This window comes from Nelumbo lutea, chromosome 5, assembly GCF_056320005.1.
Source record: "Nelumbo lutea isolate HS-2025 chromosome 5, American lotus-T2T, whole genome shotgun sequence".
NCBI lineage: Eukaryota > Viridiplantae > Streptophyta > Magnoliopsida > Proteales > Nelumbonaceae > Nelumbo > Nelumbo lutea.
The window spans coordinates 48,091,122-48,115,915 of NC_142688.1; the positions used below are offsets into that span (position 1 = coordinate 48,091,122).

The following is a 24,794-nucleotide window of genomic DNA, read 5'->3' on the forward strand; positions in this document are numbered from 1 at the left end:
CTCAGATTACTTGTTTCTTTGTCTAATATTTAACAACCATTTAGTTCTGTGTTCAAAGTTTGAAAAGGTGAGATTGAAGAAACCAAAATCAGAATCAAGGGAACTAGGCAATAGACATATGGCTGGGATTGATCCAGCTTACTACGGTCACCGTTTAATTAGCAAGTCAACTAATTTAATGACTCTATCTCCATCATCTTAAATTCAGAACAGTAAGTCAATGAACTATCGCGTCGTTTCTTTCCTTGTCTTGATTGAACGAGCAATTTGCCATACTAATAAACTGAGCATTATGGACTTTGCTTCTGGTTCAGTGCAGTAGCAACCGTATTACACATCTTGTATGCGGCGGTAGATCGATTTCAAAAATTTTGTATCTTGTTGATAAACAGTCTACTAGAAGCTGGTGGGTCACGGTTTAACTCTTACTCGGTCTGGTTCGAATGATTTGATTAATGGGATGTTATTAATAATACACAGTAGTGGTGGCAAAACAAAGAAATAGTTCACATTTTTTTTACAACATTTTACATATTGCTAACAGGTCACTAGTTCTCTTTGATCAATAACATTTTCCGAAGATAAAATTTGATCAATTAATTTAATAGATATATTTCTTTTTTTTTTTTTAATTTCTCTATTATATCTTATGAAATTTCTTCATTTAAACCAAAATATAGGCAGGCGATCCAATGTGAATTGTTTGTTTTGTTTTGTTTTTTGTGTTCAGTCGTTCTAAAAATAATTTGAAAATGATTTGTATTTTCGTTTTAAAACAAAACAAAGTTCAATAATGTATTTTTATTTTTTCTTATATGGTTATTTAAAAAACAAATGGAGCTCATGGTATTGTAAAGATGTAGGAAGATGTCGACATTAACAACCAAATAATTCTAATAATAAGGCTTCATGTCACAATTATAATTTCGTGTGTAGCAGGGGCTGGGCTGCAAGGGTAATATGATTTTAAAGCAATTTATTTTTGGAGAAGTAGGGACAGGCCCGATGAAGATTTCTGATTTTCACTGCATAGTTATAAACATTCAAAAGGTCAACAACCCACTCTATGCACCAATGCCGCGGTGAATTGGCATCAATTCCAAGTTAGCACCTACCCCAACAGTATTTTGTGCCTATAAATCCTGACCCTAGGCTGAACTGTCTTTCTCCCATTTATTTATTTTTTTGGTCCAAAGATTCTAAAGTCATTATCTATCCCATCATGGTTTGCATTCAATTCTAAATATCTACAAGAAGATTTATCTTTATTTTTTTGAAAGCTATTCACTTACCGGGTAACTCATAAAATTCCATAAATCTCTCTCGGTTCTGAATCACACCTCTCTTGGTGGTATTATGATTAGAGTTTGAGTCAGCTATCAATAGAAGCTTAGATATCCATAAAGCATCACCTTCAATAACAACTGGGTTGAAAGAGAATTCCTTTGTAAGAAAGAAAGCCATAAAAGAAGGCCTAACCTTCAGTTTCAACAGAAGATAACTTATGCAGAGGAATAGTGTGGGAAAAAAGATGATTTCCTCTATTATCAAGGGCTACCATGTTAGACAGTGTGTATATCCTCAACTCCAATTGATGTATTATATATAATTTTACTATAAATAACAAGATATTTATTTCATGTGTCATTGGGTTGTTTCTTAAATTACCCTTGGTTCATATAAGTATTATGTATGAGACCACATAATTAATTTAATATGTGATTAAATCATCACATATACTTAATTAGAAAAGTCTATTCTTATAAGGTTTTCATTCTCACACTGCTCAAGATCGTAGAGCAGTGGGTCTTAGCTGCTTAAGTTGTAATCTAAGGTATGAGGGTGAGTGTTTACAAAAAAATATTGAATTAGATCAAACCCAACATGTTATTTGACTTTATGATAGGTGGAATAATTGGTTGTTGATCTTAGTCTCTAGACTTGATATTGATATTGAATTGAGTATCAAACTTGCCTCTCTTTGATATACCAAACAGTTAGATCTTTCTGGGGTCAAATATCTAAGTATATCAAGGCATTCAAGGGTGGTATGTCAATTGATGATTAATGTGATAAGTTCTTCTACTATGTCAAGACATAGGGAATACTTTGTAAAACTTTCTCCTTGGACTCTTGAATCTATTGGCAATAGGATTATCTAAATCCTCAATGAAAGATCCAAGTGGTATTAGAAATTGGACACCGTGTCATAAGGACAAAGAGGGAAGAAGTGCTTCCCTTAATGTAATTTCAAGTATTTTTATTAAAGAAATTGATTGCAAGTGATTAATTGGGTTGCATTATCTTGATTATCATATAATGGGATGAACCAATGGATTTGGGCCTTTAGGATGGTAAGGTTGAAAGTAATTTAAGTGTTTAAACACTTTATGGGTCTCATTACTTAAGTTCATATTAGCATTGGTCAAATTAGCCTATGAAGCTAATGAGAATTTAAGTTGCGGGTTCTACACCATACAAGCTGTAATTTTCTAATTGAATAAGATTTCTTTTAGAATTATTAGTGTCAATGGCTAGTTAGAAGTCTCACATTAGAGAATTGGGATATTCTGCCAATAAAACACGTTCCAACACTCTACCAACTTGATCTAACACCTTACATCTCACCATAAGATTGGAACCACCATAAAAGTGGGACCTGGCATGTATGAGATGTGTGGTGTGATATCATGTTGGTAGAGGGTTAAAATGTGTTTCGCTGGCAGGTGATCCAAGCTCCACATTAGAGTCTTAGTCAAAACTATGTGCTAAAAAGTCTAATGAGACTAAGATTTGACTAATTAGACTAGTTAAATGGATTCCAATATAATAGTTGATTTAAGAGAGTTGATCTCTCTGATCTTATCCTAAATAAGCTAGCATTGATCTCTTTACTCAGAATGGTGTTGCAAAAAGCTTGTTCTCTAGTTAAGATTGTAGTTGGATCGAAAGGGCTAAGCTCAAATAGCAACTTAATTATTCCTGGCCCACCAAATAAACCATAGAATAATAACCCTAAGAATATAGCAATTCTTATCCCACCACACCTGAAGCCACCAATCAAAGGCCTATAACCATGGGAGTCCATATTGATGCTACAAACTAAGCCAAACCAAATATGTTTAATGACATGAAAATAGAGTAAAATGTGTTCAATAGTTTCATCCTTAACAAAGGGAGCAACATTTATCAATTAGTAGCCATATTGTCAGAATCTGTTGGTTCTTCACTTGCAAGAAACTTGAGTCCTAATGTAGTGGTATAGTTGTTGTGGGGAGTATGAACCCAAACAAGTTTATTTGCGATATTAGCCTAAAGGATTAAAGTATCAGGTATCATATGAATAATTCCGATAAGATACACTTTGGAAATGCATGGATGCGGACGAAAAATAAGAAAAAAAATGGATATGGTAGGGAAATGCATACAAATTCTATAAATATATTAATAACACTAAATTTAAGACCAAAACCGTCATATATAGTATATAAATACATAAAAATATGTATATTAATAATGATATATGAAAAAATATATTATAATTAATATACTGGGATGCAAAGATATCATATAATTTTATTTATAATGCATCAATCAAGAGTCTAAGACACTAAACATATGCACCTATTGTATTTTAATTTTTATGAGCATCGGAAAATGACTCACTTGGGCTGGTTTGGAATTACCACCCATTTTTGTTTAATAGTGATTTTAGAGCCAGAGTCATTAACTATATTAGTCCAGGTAAGACTTGGATGGGAGAGGGAAGGGGTTAGGCACCCCTCTCCTGGGTCTAATAGGTGGAACCCACATGGTGTATAAACAAACATAGAACAAATAGTCAATTCCTTTACTAATTACTAAGAGCATATTACTAAGGGAGAGAAAGTGAAACAAGCTAAGAGCAAATCAACATAAAATAATCCATCCTAACACTTTTATTTATCATCTGTTATTATTATTTTCTTACCACCCGTTTTTCATCTTTTTATTTATTTATTTTTGGATAAATCTCTTAAATAATCCCTACTGTTTAGCAAATTGACATGTGGTATCCTTACTATTTAGCTATTGTCTTGTAGTACCCTTAAGTTTTCTGAAAATTGTCATTGTCGTTAAGTGCTAACGAAAGGAAATGAAATGTCAAATTTACCCCTCTAAACCCATCTACTGCTACTAGGATCAGGCTCGACGAAGGCGAAACTGATGATGCCACACCGCTGGAGAAGACGAAACTGATGATGCCACCACCGACGCATCAAAGAGACTAAGAACGCTTGGCGAAGGAGCAAGAGGAGATACTAAGCGCCAACTGTGGTGACAAATCTGCTAGGAACTTCACCGGAAAAGAAATGAAGAAGGCAGCTAATAAGTTCTCTAAGGACCGGTTGCTTGGCGTCGTTGGCTATGGAGAGGTCTACAAGGGTGTCCTCGAGGATGGCACCATCGTTGCCATCAAGTGCGCCAAGCTCGGAACACCAAGGGTACAAATCAGGTGAACCATCATAGCCCGTTTGACTACTTGGATGCTGTGTTGAGCTAGAACAACCCCTCATGGTCTATGAATACATCCCCAACGGGACCCTTTATGAGCATCTACATGGTCTTCATCCTGGCGGGCAGTCAAAGCTCACCTGGCACCGGCAGCTCAACATTGTTCTTTCTGTTTTTCTCAATAAAACAAGGGCTCCACTCCTTTCTCTTTTGTTTTTAATGTTAATTCAGGGGCGGAGCTCCATTCTTCTTTTTCTTCTTCTTTATGTACAACTTGCACAAAAACAGGGGCTCTGTCTGTGAATGCCACCACCTCTTGGCTCTAGCAGCTAGCCAAAGCCCATATTTGCTCTTTTGGTTTTTCTCAATAAAACAGGGGCTCCACCCTTTCACTTTTATTTTTGATGTGCATGGGTCTTGTTTGCCTTGCTATTTCGCTTTATCACATTTTTTTCCCTTAACGAGACCAATTTTGTTGCTTTTTCTTTTTCTTTTTCTTTTGAAGGCAAGTGTCCCTTTAACTGAAGTAATTTGTATTTCACAGATTACATTCAATTTGGCAGTGAAGCAGCTAATGAGTTTTGATCTAGGGGAATGGACTGAGAGCTTGAGAAAGGCGTACCTTCTCCTCATCGAGGGCTTCTTCTCCGTTCCCTAGTGATGCCATCCTAAATTGAAATCAATTTCAATTTGAGAAAGGAGTACCTTCTCCTCATTGAGGGCTTCTTCTCCGTTCCCTAGTGATATCGTCCTAATTTCAGGTAACCATCTATTCTAACTTGGTCTGCCCCCCTTAGCCTCTCAACTCAAGCACAATCTCTAATACAATTTGACTCTCAAGAATAAAAAATTTGAAATTTTAATTTATTACAATGGTTGAACATAGAGCCAAAACCGACCCAAACCGATCCAACCCGACTCAAACCGATCAGGTCGGTTTTGCTTAACACAGGGTCGATTTCGATTTCAATTTTAGGTAACCCGACTAGGTCAAAGTTCATTAGCGCTCATTAGCTTAAAGGGACAATCACTAGGGAATGTAGTTCATTGGGCTACTGTAAAGAGGATTCTTCGATACCTTAAAGGGACAATCACGTATCGTTTGCTTCTTCAACCATGCCCTACATTCTTTCTTGTTGCTTACTCTGATGCTAATTGGGGTAGTTGTCTCATGGATCGCTGCTCTTACAGTGGTTATTGTGTGTTTCTTGGTTTTAATTTAATTTCTTGGAGCTCCAAAAAACAACCCATAGTGGCTCGCTCTAGTAATGAGTCGAAATATTGCAGCTTAGCCTCCGCGGCTACTGAGGTTTTGTGGCTTCATATGCTTCTCCAAGAAATGAATATCTTTCTCTCTCTCCAACTCCTTTGATATGGTGTGACAAGAAATCAATTGTCTCTCTCTCTCTCTCTCTTATTACTCTCATATTAAACAATCAATTATTTAAATATTCTATCTCATGTATTTAATAATTATCTCATAATTAAAACTATCCAATCAAAGAATTTACTGAAAAATATTTTATATTTATTTTGGAAACTATTTAATATTTTAATAATTATTTTGTAATTATCCATTATTATAATTTAAATAAAAAACTTATTAAATAACCCTTTATTTAAACATTCTATTTCAATTATTTAATATTTACAAATACTCAATCAAATAATCTACCAAAAATTATTTAATAATTATTTTGGGAAAATCATATTTTACAAATTAATAAATAATTATTAAAAGTTCCAAAAAATAATCTACCAAAACATAATAAATAGTCCATTATTTAATAACTTTCACATAATTAATAAATTTCCAAAATTTCATCCAATTGTTTCTTTAATTTTAAATAACTGTAATTAAATTAATTATTTTAATTTAACAATTATTGATTATATTTTTGTAATTAATTATTTATTGCTAAGTGTAATATTATAATCAGTGTAATTTACTGTAATTTTTATTAGATAATGTACTTACTGGTTTATATATTATATTTTCAGAAACCCTTTTATTACTTTTCATTGGACAATAAAAGAAAATTTAAAACAATCTTGGAAAATATTGGAAATTTTATTACTATAGTTAATAACCAAATGCAGATGGGGAAATAAAATATTATAATGTTAGAAAAGGAAATTATTGATTAATTTATATTGGAAAATAAAAGATAAATTAGTGTAATTCTGTAAGTAATCTATTTAATAAAAACAAATATTTAAAATAATTTTCAATAAATCTCCTTAATTACATAAATGTAATAAATTTTATAAAAAATTTCGTAAAGCTATATTTTCTTAAAATTGCATTTTGAAAAAAGATATATTATTGTACTTTTGCAAAAAATTGGTAACTTTATTTATATGTAGTAAATAATTATTAAAAATTATTGGAATGTTTTGGAAATTTTAGGAAAATTTATTACATTTGGTAGATTTTGGAAAATTATTGAAAATTTGTGTAAATTTATTGTAAATTATTGAAAATTATTAAAGATAAATGAGTGTGGAAAAAGAAAAATTATAATTTGAACAAAAAATTAGATAAATTATTTTCGTTTTAAAGATAGATCAGTATAATATTGGAAAAGAAATTATCGATTAGCTTATATTAAAAAATATAAGATAAATTAGTATAAGTCTGTAAGCAAACCATTTAAAAAGAAAATAATTTATTTAATAACAATTTAAAAATAAATTTCAATCATTTTTCAAAATTATACAAATGCAATAAATTTTTCAATCCAAAATTTTCATAAAATTATCTTTTTGAAAATTAAAGATAATTTAATGTATTTTTGGATATTTACCATGTGTGTGGTAGCAAATATATTCTTTATACATTTTTTGTCATCAAATTGGACATTGGATTTTTCCATGCATTGCAGGGGTCCCCACTAGTCACTTTTCTACAACAAAATGTAAATGAATCAAATTCAAACCCATCTTTACAACTATCAAATATCGAATCAAATTGGGATCACTCATTTCTTATTGCATTGGATGCAGACAAACCCCTATCTAATTTCATATAATCAGTTTATAGCCGTAAATCTACTAAGCCTCAAATAATTAGGTTGGCTCTGGGGACTAGCTAATACTTACAAAACCTATGGCTTAATTAGGTCCAGACTTGTGTGTTTTTTTGAGGCTGGATCCGGGTCTACCCCGACCAAGATCCTAACCCAATCCCTTGGCAACAGTTCTATGTTAGGAGAGAGGAATTATATGACATTTGAAAAGTTTTTTTTTTTTTCAGTAACATTTTGAAAAGAAAAAAAGTGATCCATTTCCATGGGAGGGGGTTATGTGGAAGGACTCTCCGATTAGGAATGAGAGGACACCATTTACAAGAAATGGAGATAAATAGACCATCCAATTAATTCCATCCAATTAATCCATTTCCAGTCAAGATAAATCTTCCTAATAACCTGAGCCTAAAGTTAATATAAAAGCAATGTCGATCGAATCACACACTTCCAGTCTTCTCCGAATCAATCATTCATGGCACCAAATCCATTGCCCTTGGATGAGTGGTTGTTCATTATTACAGGGACCAATTAGTTGGACATTTATTATTTTTATTGATTTCATATTATTACAGGGCCTAGGTCATTTTCAATTAGTTGGACATTTATTATTACAGGGCCTAAGTCATTTTCAATTAGGGTTCAACTAAGCTATGGGCATCAATGAATACGACTAGGTCCTTTCTCGGTGCATTAAGCGACAAGATGATCCTAGTTGTGATGGTGGCCGGCTCTATTTTTCACACCACTTTTATTCTCTATGACACGTGCAACTACAATGTAAGTATATAGAATGGATGAAACTTAAAAGATAATTATAATTATTCTTATTATTTTTAGGAAATTTATATTAATGTTTACTACTTTTACTAATTTTATCATTTTAAATGAAATTGAAACGATTTTAAATTAATAAAAAATAATTTGAAAAGTAATTAATAACATTTTTATGTTTATTGATAATTTTGTATTAATGCATATTAAATTTTATTATTATTATTTTTTTTAAAAATGTCCAAAGGCTGATCCATTCAACAATTATTCAATAACATCAGATTTCAAAGAAGGAATCAGAAAAATTATCATCTTAATTAGTTAGTTAACTAATTGAGTTATGAATTAAGCTATCAGTTGTTAATTAATTAAGTTAATAAGTTGATTTTTAATATTTTCCCATCCCCGTCCCCGTTGGGGGGAAATCATCTCCATCCTCACCAGGTCCCTGCAAGAATTAGGGAAATGAGGAAAATTGCTATCCTTAATCCCACATCCTTTTAATTTGTTGTCTTATTAGTGATAGTGGCTTCTCTTGGATAGTTCCATTGGCTCTAGTTAGTGTCGTGTATATATATATATATATATATATTTATAAGTAAAAGAATAAACTTTCACTAAAAAAACAGATTGAGGCTGCTTCAGTAAACAAACTTTGAATCCAAACCTTTAGCTACGTAAGCAAGTTCATGAGCAGCCCACTCATTGTCGTACTTGTCAATTTAAAAAACAAAAATGTAATGGCGTGGCAAGGGGAAAGGTAAGTACACCGGTAAAAGGACGATCATCATGGTCTAGGTCAAGATTTTATAGGGTATCAACATCATTAAGGCCTGCTTGGACCTAGCCTGACCCATAGCTCGGGCCTGATATTACATGTTTGGGCCCAGTCCTGGGTTGGACCAAGTTGGACATCCAAGCTAGCCCATATGAACATATGTTTTAAAACTAAAATTTAATTTAACTTTATGTTCATATTTACAAAAAAAGTCTTCGACAATGATGCTGTTAAGACATGGATACTAGAGAAACCTAGAGGCACTCAACTGGTATCATAGAAAAAGTTGCTAATCAGGTGGTGCTTTTCATAATTCATGGGGGTGTTTCGATTGGTCAAGACTCTTCCAATACCATATTTTTCTGGTATCATTGATTTTTCCTACAAAAAAATATATTTAAAAGTCATTTGTGTATATATTAATATATAATACTATTTATACATGCCATGCATACTACATTTATGTAAATATATATTTACTAAAATATAATACCATCTGGGTAAGATACTACATTTTTACCACAAAAATGTAAATTTATATATATCTAAGACGTAAGATATAATACTATAAGCTTATGGCAAGCTCAAAGAATGAGTCACCATCTATATTTTAGAGGATATGGCCCTTATCTTAGTCACGAAGAAAATGACTTTGTTTTTGGAATAGGGACTTCATTTCCCATGGGAAGGGGCACTCGACCAAAGATTTTATATTTAAATAGATTAGGAGAATGAAGGTATTAGGCACTCCTCTCTCCAAGTTTCTGTAACAACCCAAAAATGAAGGTATTAGGCACTCCTTCCTCCACACCCCTACTCTTAAGGAGGCTTACCCCTCCTTATGTTTGGGGTTGATCATTACCAATGATGAGTCTATACATGCATTTTTTTTTTCAGTTGAAGTGACTCCCTTATGTAAATAAGTGACAACTCATCTTTTTCATCAATTTCTATTTATCAACCCCAAAAGGTTACATAAGAAACTCGAATGGTACCCAACACAACTAAATAATGCAGCATAGTAATTTTCAATGCAAGATAGAAAGAAAGAAATAAAAAGTACAGACCATGGGAGAAACTTGGCTAGCAATATAGCAAGCCATTCAAGTCTATCTTGTGACATCCATCGTGAATCACAACAGTTGGACTGAGTTTCTTTCTTTTTCTTCTTTCTGTTATTGGTAATTGAAATATCAACATAGGACTACTTTCAATCTGATCACAAATCCCCAACCTCAATGAGTACTCGATAATTATACAAGGGATTCCACCGACTACAAATAGGTCTTTTTGCATAGAAACAAGGTGGATCTAATGTGATGTTATGGGCTGATTTTGCTGATTTGGGTGTGCATTGGAAGGTGAGTTGGTAAGATGGCAAGTGCTAGGTCCTCCGAGAAATACATGTATGGCATGAGTCTTCACCATCTATTATACATACCTGCATATCCAGCATATATACATGTAGAATATAAAAAAAATTAACATTGTGATTTGAGAAAAAAATATGATTTGCTTTGAGAAAATATAGTCAAAGGTTGAAGATTTGTAGATAAGATAGCCATTGTGTTACCAATGAGAAATGGTGGACCCAAGGCATGTATGAATAATGAATGGGACATGGCCCATCTAGAAGCATGTTCAATCCTGAATTTGGTTTCTATTGGTTCTTGTCTAAAAAATCAAAAGAGGAAACTAACACTTGAGTAGATGTTAACCAGATTTGATACCAATCCATGTTCTATGATCAGGCATAGAAGGTTGGACATGAACCCCACTTAGGAGTCTCAACAATTGTGAATAGGCATCCACCTCCCAATTGTTCAGGTTGCACCTGAACTGAGGACACCGGGAGATGTCTGCCTCTGAAAATCAAAACAATCTCAAATAGTAACACCCTTATTGGTCATATGTGTCAAACTTTTGGCTTAAATCTGTTGATCTTGCATTGTACTGTGTGCTTACCTGTTAAAGTAGTGAATAGAAAAGAATAACCTTCCCCTTATCTTTAAAGAGATGACAATTCTTAGATTCTTTGCAAAAGGGTTCAGATTTTATAGTTATTAGCCTAATTTAGAATAACCTACCCCTTACCTAACCCAAAATTCTTTGCTATTGCTATATAATTTTGATACTTGTTAATATTAAAATGCTCTTTCATGGTTTTCATATTGATGTTTAAAAAAAACTTGTTTTCTGAATCAGCAGAGATCGTGAACCAATCTGTTGCACTATCCATTGAAACTGGATATGTCTATGTTTCTTTATCAATCTGATAATTTTCCAATGATCATGTAGTGTAAATTTTGCATGAGGAAGAATAATCATTTTATGGATAATTTCCAACCTTCTCTCTTGCTTCTATACACACTTCCAATCCTGAATTGCATTTTTCTGCTTAATAATAAGATAACTTCTTTAAGTCTATTGTGTCCATAATGTGATTGGTTACATGTGTCGGTGGATTTAGTTCATCTATCAATAACACTACAACATCTTTCTCCATTTCCTTATTCATGTTAAGGTCATGCTTACCACAATCTGTACAAGAGGGTAGGAAAATATGATGCAACAAAGCATAGCTTGAAAGTAGGATAGGCACACCCTGATGCATGCATATAATGTTGGAAGGTTTGGAAACATGTTATCATCGTTCCAACCAGCCCATAGGAAGGTTCTCATCTTCTTTTCTAGTTGCTTTGCATCTGAAAAGGGATTTGAAGTAGTGATAAATAATAAATTTGGAAGGGATGATAAGACACTTGTTATCATGTGAACCTCTAAAGGGAGTTTATTTGAGGTTAGCAAGCTCCCTTGAGAAGGTGAAGAATGTTAAGATTTTATAGCAAGTGTAGGGGGTCTTCTCCAACCTGAATTGCTTTCTTTGTTGCCCATCTTGATTTTGATTCCCTTGGATTTTTTTCTAGGGTAATTCTTGGATGCACTTGGATCTCACACGGCATGGGTTAAATCAATGGTAAGTGTAAATGCATATAAACCTCTTACATTATTTAATTTATATAGCTAATTATTTATATCAACGCTTATGTATTCAATTTTGAACTTGACAGACCGAAATTATGATCCAAATTGAAGGTCTTGAGTATAATGCACGTGCATATAAGCTAATGTTTAGATGCAATGAGGATAATTTCGTTAATTATGTTTTCTTTTTTGGTGATGAAAAAAAATTATTAAATGTGTATATTGAACAAATACTACTATAGATATTTTGTATAAATTTGTACAGGTTTTATCATACAAGATCAGGTGAAATTAATTATTTTTGTAATGGCATTCCTTTAAAATTTAAATGAGAAATAAACTTGTAGCAACGATTTTATCACACCGTTGCTAAAAGTGCCATACAACAACAATTTTATAATGGTTATATTTTGTAACGACCATTCTACGACATCGGTTTTTGACCATGACCGTTGCTATAAGAATTTTATAGCAACCATTAATGCAAAAAACTGTGACAATACAAAAGAATAGCTAATACTTGTAGCGATAGTTTTACCTAAAACCGTTGCTATTTCTACTTATTCATCAATAAACCATATTCTATAGCCACGACTAAAACCGTTGCTATAGCAATTTGTAGCAATGGTATAAAATAAACCTATTGCAATAAAATTTTTAATTAGCAATGGTTAAAATCATGGTTATACGTACATTTATAGCCATGATGTACAATATCCGTGGCTATAGGTTTTAGCCACGCCAATATCCGCCACCGACAAAAAAACGTGGCTAAATCGTTGCTATAGCCTTTAGTAACAGTTTTTTGTATCTTTTTGCAACGGTTTTGTTCATTGCTAAAGCTGATTTATCAATTACCAAGAAACTCACATACTTGTTCAAATCAGCTTGGCTGATAGAGTGCATTAAGGAACACATCATGGTTTTGGAATTCTTTGAGCATTCATGCATTTAGTGCCCTCCACAACTGGTATTCTGTTACTTGACCTTGAGGATCAACCATCCAAAACCAAATTCTATTGCTAAGGTAAGAATCATGCAACATATAAATAGATGGTTAAAGATTTTTTGTTTTTGAAAAATTATAGTTATTAATGTGATGATTTTTTTGCTTTTTGTTATATTATTATTTTTCTTGCAGGTTGTAGAAGAAAAAAAAATGTAGATGGTGTCGAGTTTAACTACTTCTCTTCTTTTCTTAGAGTAGGAAGTGAATTGCTTTTTGTATTCTTTATTCCATGTGTTTTTATAAATGGATTGTTATATTTTTTAATTTGTATCAAATAATATGAAATAATATTTATAAACAATCAATATCTTTCAATAGATATGTCAATGAATTGTTTAAATAAAAATTTAAATGTTTTTATATAGATCTACATAAGCTTTACATATGATAAAATAGTTTTTTAAAATACAAATAAATGATCTTTAGAGACGGTCACAAGTGCTACTAAAAGCATAACTAAGATTCTTGAAATTATTTTTAGAGGCAAATAAATTTGCCTCAATAAATTTAATTAAAATACCTCTAAAAATATACATTCGGTGGCATTTATACATGCGTCTATATAACGATTTTGGCAATAATTTTTTAGAGACATGATTATGTGATTCAATATCTTATTTTTGGAGGCACTTATCAGATGTGTCTCTAATTATTAGTCAAGTACCTCTATAACATTTAGACGCTATGCTTTTAGAGGCAATCACCTAAATGCCTCTTATTCTAACATTTAGTGCATGATGTGATTCTAGACCATCAAAACCACCGCCCACTTTAGATCAATAGTTCAAATTAAGAAATCCCAAATATTTGTAGAAGGTGGTTTTCCATGCACACACTTCCCAACACACTCGTGACCTTTGGCATTTGGAAGACCTCGTGACTTAGTGATAATGCCATTAATTAATTTCTTGCTTGTGTATCTTCATTGGTTGAAGAATTGGGAGATGGACAATCATCTTCATCTATTTATTTGTTTTTGAGAGTGTAGTAAAAAAAGGGTATGTGAACTGTTAAAAACTCTCTCGAGTGTGTAATCCGTGTAAATTGCTATGCGAAGGCTATCCTCAATGTTTTGCTATAGAGAGGAGAAGACACTATATCTTCTTGTTGTAATCCCACCTTTGAAACATATGCCCCGTTCGCTTTTCGGTAAACCACTTACCCGGGTACGTCTTTCCTGGGGAACACTTACCAAAATAATTACATTTACCCATATTCTTTTATTTCCCATGTAAATAAGGCAATGACCATCTTAACCATAAAAATTCTATTATTAAACGACACATTTTTTTTGTCCCATCCAAGTATTGGCAACTTTCACTTAAATGAGAAAGTTAATTTGCCAACCTATGAGATACCTAAGAAAATAAACTTTCATTGGTCCCCACAAAAATCTGAAAAATGAACATATGTTTCTTGGTCAATGGGAATCAAAATCCTATTGACTAACTTTCCCCCCTCTCAAAATTAATCCAAAAAAAGAAGGCCCCCATAGTGGAAAGTTTTCTTGGACCAATGTCTTGTGGCTTTTACCTATCTTTCTGAAGGGTTTTTCACATTAGGAATTGTATGTGCTTCTTTTAGCTTGTTTAGGGTTTCTTGCCTTTGTTTCACTTTATATTTTCTCTCAATCTCACCTTGCGTATTTCACAACTTGGGCATCACACCCTTTCAACAAATTTGAATGAATTTAAGAATATTCCAAATAAAATAGATATCATAAATAGCTTATATGGACAATATAGACAAACTGCTTCTTTTGCTTATAAAATGTCCCTTCTAATGCACGAAATCTATTCATTATAAAAATTAGTTCCTATTGTAATATTGTGTAACAATTTAGTTACATCCCATTGACCATTCGTTATGTACATTCTAGTCTTTAAAAACCGGATGTGCCCAGGCACGCTATTTTTATTTAGTTCTTGTAATTTTCTTGCTATATTTGAAATGGCCGTTGTAGCTGGCTATGATAAATTGAATAATCATGCTTATGATAAATCAATTGTCTCTGTTAATAAAAAGATATAATAAATGTTTCAACATGTGATAAAAGAGATTGTTCTCTACTTGAATATATAACGTACTATTTAAAAGTCATAAACATAAAAAAAAAGCATGAAGAAATGAAGCATTAACATATATAGAACAACATGATTGATTTGACAAACCATTTCACCGAGGAAAATTCGTTGACAAAATCATATCATTCTGCAAACTATATTGCCCAGATGCATCACCAAAGGATTGGTTTGTTTCTATAAGATAGAAATCTGATGATTCACAAAGTGAGTTTGAACTCGCTTCTTGTTTTGTTTGAACCCCTGAGTGTTTCCTTAACCCTCTTAATCCTCCTAGCTCCTCCGCCACTTCTTTCATAGTGGGCCTTTCTTCACCCTTCACATTAAGGCATCTCTTTGCAAGTTCTGCAACCGCCACAAGTTGTTCAATAATTTCATCATTCACAACTCGATTATCAATGATTTGGAAGAGTTGATTGTCTTCCATCAAGGAAATAAAATATGTAGCTAGGTTTCTTTGTTCCTCTACTTTTTCAAAAGAAACTGGCCTTTCCCCTGTTAAGATCTCTGCGAGGACTACTCCAAAGCTGTAAACATCACTTTTCTCTGTCAATCTACTGGTATAAAAGTACTCTGGGTCCAAATACCCTAAGGTCCCTTGAACCAGTGTAGTGACTTGAGTTTGATCAACAGGAAGTAATCGGGAAGTTCCAAAGTCAGAGACTTTTGCTGTATAATTACCATCTAATAGTATATTTGCTGATTTGAGATCTCTGTGAACAATCGGTGTAGAAGCTGCAGAGTGTAGATAGGCAACTGCACTAGCAGTCTCCGTGACGATCCTAACGCGATCTTCCCAAGAAAGCAAGGAGCTGTAGTTCTTTTTATTGATATGCTGGTAAAGGGTTCCATTTGAGACATATTCGTACACTAACAAAGGAACTTCAGTCTCTAGACAACATCCCAAGAGCTTCACAACGTTTCGATGGTTAACTTGGCTAAGAATAACAACCTCGTTAATAAATTGCTCAATTTGGCTCTCATCCACTATTTTAGATTTTTTAATGGCTACTACTCGTTGATCAGGTAGAATGCCTTTATATACTATACCTTGACCACCTCGACCAAGGATGCAATTTTCATCATAATTCTTTGTTGCAAACTCTAGTTCTGGAGCTGTAAAGATCCTTAGAGCCTCATAACCAACTTCATGTGAAGATAATTGTTGCCGTAAAAGCAAACCACCATTTTTCTCAAAGAACTTCTCTCTTAACTTCACGAGTCTTCTTTTGGTTATGATAAAGTGTAGCCATGAAATGCTGACGAGTAAAAGTAAAATCCCAAGGCTTACACCTGCATGGGGTATATCAAGATATTACTTGGAAGAAATGTTATAAAAGTAGGAAAAAAGTATGCATATATAGAATAATCATTATTATATTATATTTCAGAAAGATTTAGGTCTTTTGAGTAGACTAATAGAAATTCCTAGCATGACTGATATATAAGCCAGAGATTCTGCTTTGTGGATGTCCATAATTAATTCCTTACTTATCTTTTTTCTTTTTTGTCCTTTGCATGAACTCGTATAATTTTTTGGTAGCTAATGCCACAGTATTACATTTTTTAATGACATATTACATCGAATACAAACAAAATAGATGCCAGTTTGTTTTTCTTATCTCATTCCCAACTATCCCTAACTCATTATTCTTAATTTATTAATAACAAAATACCAGTATAGATATATTAAATGTTGCACCTTGTTAATAAAGTGGGACACGTACGATTTAACTGTATTCTAACGCATAACATAAGGGCTTCATGGCTAATAAAAATCTGAGTATTTTGCCTAGTGCCTAATGAAGGACAGGGTAGACTGATGTGAAACCTGCAACTATATCAAGATGCAAACACAAACAGCTAAATCATTCTTTGTTTGGTTTATATCAAGCCTCTAACCTTGATGCAAAGTACAAAAAACAACAAAATTCAAGGCACATGTATAAAATAACAGGATGGAAATTAAATTAAATATGATTTGAAACTCAATAAGGAGATTACCTAGAGTGACCTTAATTAATTGAAAGGCCTTGTTCTTTTTAGTGCAACCATTTCCATCTTTTCTGCCATCTCCATAACTATCCTTCGGACAAGAGCAATAATAAGATCCATTTGTGTTAGTACAGATACCTTCACAAATATTCTTCCCTGGTTCCTCGCACTCATTTACATCTGGTAAATATATAACAAGATAAAATATTACCTTAAGCATTATATGTATCATAAATTGAAAATAAAGTCGAAATGTAACTCACTTTTTTAATAGAAATTTAACTCACTTGTTTAGACCACATTTTCATATTGGGTATTGAATTTGATGATATTTCAATTCAGTCATCAGCTAATTGAAGGAGAGCATGGGTTGATTCGGTTCAGTTCTAAGGCAAATTGGACCCATTTTTGGAACCAGAACTTATCCTGTCAATATCTGTCCCAAGGTTGTTTTCTGGCCTTGGTAATTTCGAGGTTGGTTCCAGTTCTACCCATGGGAAATGTTCCTTATAATAATAATAATAATAATTATTTAAAAACGTTTAGACTTCAATTTCAATGATGATAATATAATTTATAGTTCAAAATGTATCATTATGATTAAAATTTGATAAATATTATTGTCACGAACCCAATGGATTAACCGGTTTACTCCAACAGATAATAATAATAGTAATTATTATTATTATTATTAATTTATTATTATTATTAAAAAATCATAAAAACTTTTAGACTTCAGTTTCAATGATGATAATATAATATATAGTTCAAAATGTGTCATTATGTTTAAAATTTTATAAATATTGTCACGAGCCCAATGGATTAACCGGTTCACTCCAACTGATTTTCACATCAGCCTGGTGCATTCATGGGCATAGTTGGACTTCAGAGGACTTCTTCTCTTACTTTGGTTTGATGTTAGAGTGTTTTACGTAAATTTCCTAGAGAATAGCTCTAGTTTCTGAGAATAAGGAAAGGATTCTACACTAGTTGAACTTTCGTTGGTTTTTCTCATTATTTTTCTCGAAGTACTTAGTAATCACTTTATGTTCTTCTCTGAAGTAGTTGAACTGATCAACGATCTTTCAAGTTCCAAAAACACTTGAATTGGAGGGTGGGTTTCGTCAAACTGATCAATTATCCTTTCTGAAAAAGAAAAATAGGGAAGAAGAATACTTCTCCTTCACTAGCGGTAAAGACTAGCTTTGGCTCATGACAAATTAGTATTAAAGACATATATGGATCCTAACTATGAGAAACATTTCTCTTAGATTGAGGGATGCGTTAGATTCTTAGTGTCTATCCATGAATAGTTAATGAAGAAGATGAACTGGCTGAGAGTACTAATGATGTGATCTTGGCCTTACGTGTTTTGATAATAACAAGTTCATTGAAAGTATTAATGATGTGGCTAAGTATGCAGCCATTTTATGTAATCATGTAAATGTAAGAAATCCACTAAAGATGAAGTGGAACTTCTACCTAATCAATTGCCTAAGCTTCATGGTCTCATCACCACCATCAACTTTCTCTAGTGATGATGATCCAACAACATTTAAACATGACAAGGCTACTAAAAGAACTAGAAGATTTGGATTTATTCAAATGGCTATCTTCTAGAATAACTCTTCAAGGAGAAAGGCAACCTTAGAGACCAATGGATAGAATAGTTTTGGTTGCTAGGCTTTCCTAGACTTCAATAAGTAATTATAATCTTAAAAATATATTTTGAAATCCAATGGAAGAGATTCCAAACCTTAGGATAAATTTTCCAAGGTTTTTAAGTGTAGGGTAGTTTGTTAGGAAAGATTGTCCAAGTTCTATAGTGTAGTTGATTACTTAGAAATATATAGATGTCATTTGGCAGGCCTTTTTCAAAAGATCTTCTGGTAGATTTGGAAGCCAAAAGACAATGTGAGTTTTTGCACTTACATCTTAGAAGCTTGAATACTATTTGGTTAAGGCACATCTTTCCACATGTTTTTCCATGAGAATATGAATTGAAAAAAGGTGAAAAGCTTCATTTGGAGCTTCCAAAAAATAGTCCAAAATAGGTTTCCCACATCTTTTTGAGGCAAAGTTTGGTGTCTAGATCTTCTTCCAACCAAATAGGAAAAGACAAAAACTTGGGCTACTAGTCTTCTAAATAGCCGATAACACAATGTATGAGGGTGGCCTTACATAAGTACACAATTCGACCAACCCAGGGATTGAATTTAAGTGTTAATTAAATTTAAGTGTTAATCATTTTTCCACAATAACAAAATTAATGTGCACAACTCAGGGATGAAATATCCTAGAAACCAAACGTGAATCCAATTAAGCATGTCCTTGAATAAGATTAAACATGAGCATAATAAGTGAACATTCTAGAAAAGAAAATGAATCCACTAAGCACATTCAAGGATGAAAATAAACATGTGATTTAAATGACTAAAACAAAAGGGTGAAATTAGAAATAACAATTAACAAGAAAATTCTAAAATGATGGAAAGTTAGCTCACCTAAAATCTATAAATAGGGGCCCTCATGCCCATCTTGGGATCTTGGAAGCACTCTTGCTCCATCATCTTGATTTTAACCCATTTTCTCTCTTTCTTCTTCATCCATATGGGTGTTTTTCCATCTTCTATGCAATCACGTACTGTTTTCTCTCTTATCACTAGAATTCCAACTCTTGTGAATTACATTGGCCCAATCCCTCACCGGAGGATATATAGGCAGCCCCTCCAGGGGTCTAACCACTACTTTCTCTTCCTACCTTTTTCTCTCTTCTTCGTTCCGCAAAAGCTAATTTGGTTGCCTCTCTCATTGTTATTTATACTTAAGGGTAAAATATAACCCCCCGAGTTTTCTAACAATCTTATGAAATCTATGGTTCCCACTTGCTAATCACCTAAAAGGAAACTAGAAAATGAAAAGAAAAAAGTAAGAAAGAAAGAAAATGAAGAAGAAAGAGAGAGAAAGAAGAAAAAAAGAGATGGGAAATTAAGAAAATGTGAAAAATAAATAAAATAGAACAAAAGGAGAAAAAATGAATGATGATTGGTTAGCTCAATTGAGACAGAGAAGTGGAAAAAATAGGGATAGGAGAGTGGTTTGCTTCGGTTACCACTTCAAGGGTAAATCTAGTACTTTAAGACAATTAATGTATTACGTTAGGGTTTTCGGCCAGAAAAACTAATAAGTGTTAGGGAGGTATATGCACCATTTTTCAAAACTATAGGGGAGGATTCTGTTCATATCAAAACATAGGGGAGATTTATAAGATTGCTAGAAAACTCAATGGAGGTTTTGTATTTTACCCTATACTGTAAGTAAAACATAAGTATAATGACTGGTATACCCTTACAAGGTGGTTAACATAAAAAAAAAACAATAAAGAAGACAAAAATGGGTAGATTAAATACTTCCGAGAAATGGTTGTTAAATTACTTAAATAGTAAAAGGGGTCCCTTAGAACCATTTAATAAACATCTCCATGAAGTCTCTAGACTGGTTCCCATTTGCCTGTCACCTAAAAAGAAACTAGAAAATTAAAAGAAAAAAGTAAGAAAGAAAGAAAATGAAGAAGAAAGAGAGAGAAAGAAGAATAAAAGAGATGGGAAATTAAGAAAATGTGAAAAATAAATAAAACAGAACAAAAGGAGAGAAATTGAGTGATGATTGGTTAGCTCAATTAAGACAGAGAGGTGGAAAAAATAGGAGTAGGAGAGTAGTTTACTTCGGTTACCACTTCAAGGGTAAATCTGATATTTTAAGAACATTAATGTATTACATCAGGGTTTTGGGCTAGAAAAACTAATAAGAGTTAGGGAGGTATATGCACCATTTTCAAAACTATAAGGGAGGATTCTATTCATATCAAAACACAAGGGAGATTTATAAGATTGTTAGAAAACTCAGGGGATGTTTTGTATTTTACCCTATACTTTAAAGAAAACATGTATAATGACTAATATGCCCTTACAGGGTGGTTAACATAAAAACACAATAAAGAAAACAAAAATGGGTAGATTAAATAGTTGTGAGGAATGGTTGTTAAATTACTTAAATAGTAAAAGGATCGCTTAGAACCATTTAATAGGCATCTGCATGAAATCTCTAGACTATGGTTCCTATTTGCTTGTCACCTAAAACGAAACTAGAAAATTAAAAGAAAAAAGTAAGAAAGAAAGAAAATGAAGAAGAAGGGAGAGAAAGAAGAATAAAAGAGATGGGAAATTAAGAAAATGTGAAAAATAAATAAAACAAAACAAAAGGAGAAAAAATGAGTGATGATTGGTTAGCTCAATTGAGAGAGAGAAGTGGAAAAAATAGGGGTAGGAGAGTGGTTTTCTTCGGTTACCACTTCAAGGGTAAATCTGGTATTTTAAGAAAATTAATGTATTACGTTAGGGTTTTTGGCCAAAAAAAAACTAACAAGAATTAGGGACGTATATGCACCATTTTTCAATAGTATAAGGGAGGATCCTGTTCATATCAAAACATAGGGGAAATTTATAAGATTGTTAGAAAACTCGGGAGGTTTTTGTATTTTATCCTATACCGAAAGTAAAATATAAGTAAAATGATTGATATGCCTTTATAGGGTGGTTAACATAAAAACATAATAAAGAACACAAAAAACACTATCTAAAGACTCAAAATATATGCTATGGTCCCCATTCCTTGATGCAACAATGAGTGAATACATAATAGCTATGTGACATATGTTCCAGTTATTTTGTTATCTTTGTCAAAATAAATAAAAATAAAAAACAACACAAGATGAAAATGTAAAAGAGTCCCAACTCCCAACACGTTTAAGTTTTCCTTTTTCATTGTTTTTATTATTATTTTGACAAAAATAATAAAATAATGAATAATTTCTGTCTAATGAAACAAAAATGTTTGGATAAGAAACACATAAATTAAAACACGTGTCAGACCAGTTTGTACCTTTACATCAAAGGAAATAAAAAATAAAATTAAATAAAAGTAACAAGTAAATTCGTACCTTGGCATCCATTGGGGAGATAAGGATTCCCTTTATAACCTTTAAGACAATAACAAAGATATCCAAGTCCATTTGCGGAGTCATGACAGTGGGAGTTCCTCCCGCAAGCATAGTCTGTGGCTGTTCTTTGTGCATCCTTGCAAGTTTTGTTTCTAATTGCCCAGTCAAGTACTATCTCAGTTCTGATCCCAACGTTTATAAGGTATTCAACATTATTTCTTAAACTCCATAAGAAGAGTGCATTTGAACTGAACCATTCTTGGTCAGAAAGAAAAGCATAGCTACATTTGCTGATATTCCAGGCGTTGCTGGTTGTGTCGCTGTAGTTTTCAAGCCGTAGAAGAAATGTATCAAGATCCTTTGGTATTGCTGTCTGGCAGCATCCAATGCCATCACAAGATGACCCCGTAACTTGTGTAGCAGAAGGGCAAATTGAAATGCACCCACTCTGGACCTTCTCACCATTGGAATCAGACATGAGAGCAAGTGTGTTACAACCAATAGCCGTGAATTTATTTCTGGTGTTGGAGAATCTGTATACACTTGGCAATACGATGCCTATTCTGTACCCCTCTGAGAATTGGTCTTCTCCCAAGAAACAGTAAACAGCAGCCCACATGGAAAACTTCAGTTGGCCTTGAAGTGATATGTCCAAAATATATTTATTGCCATACTCTCTGAAATCATACCCATACATCTCCAGCTGAGGAGGGTCAGTGGCTTCGTTGCAAAACAACTTAAACTCATCTCTGAAACAAGTTGGATCATCTCCCACCAAGCCAAACGGATATGGGATGCTAACGCTCCCGCATTTATTCCGACACCCGGGCTTTGTATCTAACGATGACAACGCTGTAATTGCCATCATCGTTTTTTAGCTGCTGTTGTAACAGAAGCAAACCGAAGCGTTTCCCTAGTTTACTTTATGTTGTACCATATTACTACAATACTGGCGGGGACCCGTGCGGTGCACGGGAAAAGCGAAATACAATTTTTGATAAATTATTGTAATTTATTTAATTTTATGTAATTTATTTAGTTTTATCTTATTTGATAATTTGAAGTATTTATCATCCTAAGTTCTACTAATTTTTGGAATTTAGTGGTTATTTTTGCAATTTTATATTAATTTATGGTAATTTTTATTATATGCTAATTTCTTGGTAAATAGATACTAATGTGTTATATGCTAATTTCCTTTGATCTGTTACAACTCCGTGGTGCATTACAAATACCACTGAAAAAGTGGCGTGTACCCACTTTCTCGCAAATGATTCAATTTCGTGATATAATTTCTAAATGTGTACTTATTAACTTGGTTACCATGAGCCTAAATATACATGGTGCAACCCTCGGCATATTTTCTTTTTAAATTAATTTTCTCATAATCTTTGGCATGTATGTATTAAGGCCTTGTTATAAGTGAATTTATCCATTTTTTACTTTGGAAATAGGTATCACTTATTCGACTGATATCAAAAAAATTTACTTTTTTGATCTTTACATAAATCAGAAATAAAAATATAGAATTCTTAATCAATAGAAACCAAAATTCCATGGGAAAATGCCCAAGATAATTTATTTGAAAAATGTGAGTTTGTAAAACGGTTTGTTGACTAAAATCAATGATTTTGAAAAAAAAAAGAAACTGGTTCCGTTTTTTTCAGTCTGACCATTCAGTCTGATCCGATTTTGAAAACCACGAAAATATATGTCTGAAGATTTAAAAGACTTTAGACCAATTGGTTCAAACAAAATTCAAAGTAGATACAGTGCGATACGCCGATAGGGCATATCAGCCTGTAGTAGCTATTTTTCTAAGTTTTATTTATTTTTTTAAATATCAATTCAGATAGGTCGATTTAAGTACTGGTTACCCCGTTGAGCCAGACTCGATACAACTCTATAAAGATGTACCGGAAAGAGACAAATACAATATATATCGACTGATACGGGCCCATACATAACAATTTTTTAAACCTTTGGATTTAAGCAACATTCTTTACCTCATGGTGTGCCTGGGGATGCGGGTCTGCTTTGAAAAACCCAGGCCTCTACATCCTTATAATATATTCAAAACATAAAACAAATATTTTCAAAGATTTCAACCTTAAAATTATCAAATAGCTTCATTAGATAGATATGCTTTTTTCTTCTTTTGTCTTTTGTGCAGACAGATCTTGAAAAGCACAAAAGTTGCTTTCGATATTTTAGAGTTCAGATTTATTAAGCACAACTAAAGCATATTTTATAGCATATGTCTCATTTTGTAATTTCCCATTTAAAGTTGAAATAAAAGAAAACCATTTTAAAGCAAATTCATACCTTGGCACCCATCAGGGAGATAAGGATTTCCAGTATAACCTTCCATGCAGTGGCAATGATATCCGGTACTTTGATTGAAATTAGAGCAGTAAGTATTGTTTCCACATGCATAATTATCTCCTTTATCACATGTCTTCCTTTCAATGGACGAGCCAGTTGCTTCATGTAAAATAAATAAGTTTTCTCAAAATAATTTTCAATTAAATAAACGAAAATTTGTGTGGTTAGTATCATTTAGACAATACAACTGTATAAGCTAGATAAAGAATGGGCACTTCATTTCTTGTGTGTTTATTAGGACCAATGTTTTTAACCCGCCCTTGACTTT

At 32.8% G+C, this 24,794-nt stretch overlaps 1 protein-coding gene across 1 annotated transcript; it reads right to left on the reverse strand.

Moving 5' to 3' along the window:
• Positions 1–15,136: 15,136 nt before the first annotated feature.
• On the reverse strand, positions 15,137–24,619 carry LOC148852223 (wall-associated receptor kinase 2-like). Its single transcript, XM_088947479.1, has 4 exons — positions 24,467–24,619; positions 22,142–22,993; positions 17,152–17,322; positions 15,137–16,440 (listed from the first exon to the last, which is right to left on the reverse strand). Exons 1-4 carry the CDS (start codon positions 24,510–24,512, stop codon positions 15,242–15,244), a joined length of 2,268 nt encoding a protein of 755 aa, XP_088803605.1. The 5' UTR covers positions 24,513–24,619; the 3' UTR covers positions 15,137–15,241.
• Positions 24,620–24,794: the final 175 nt, after the last annotated feature.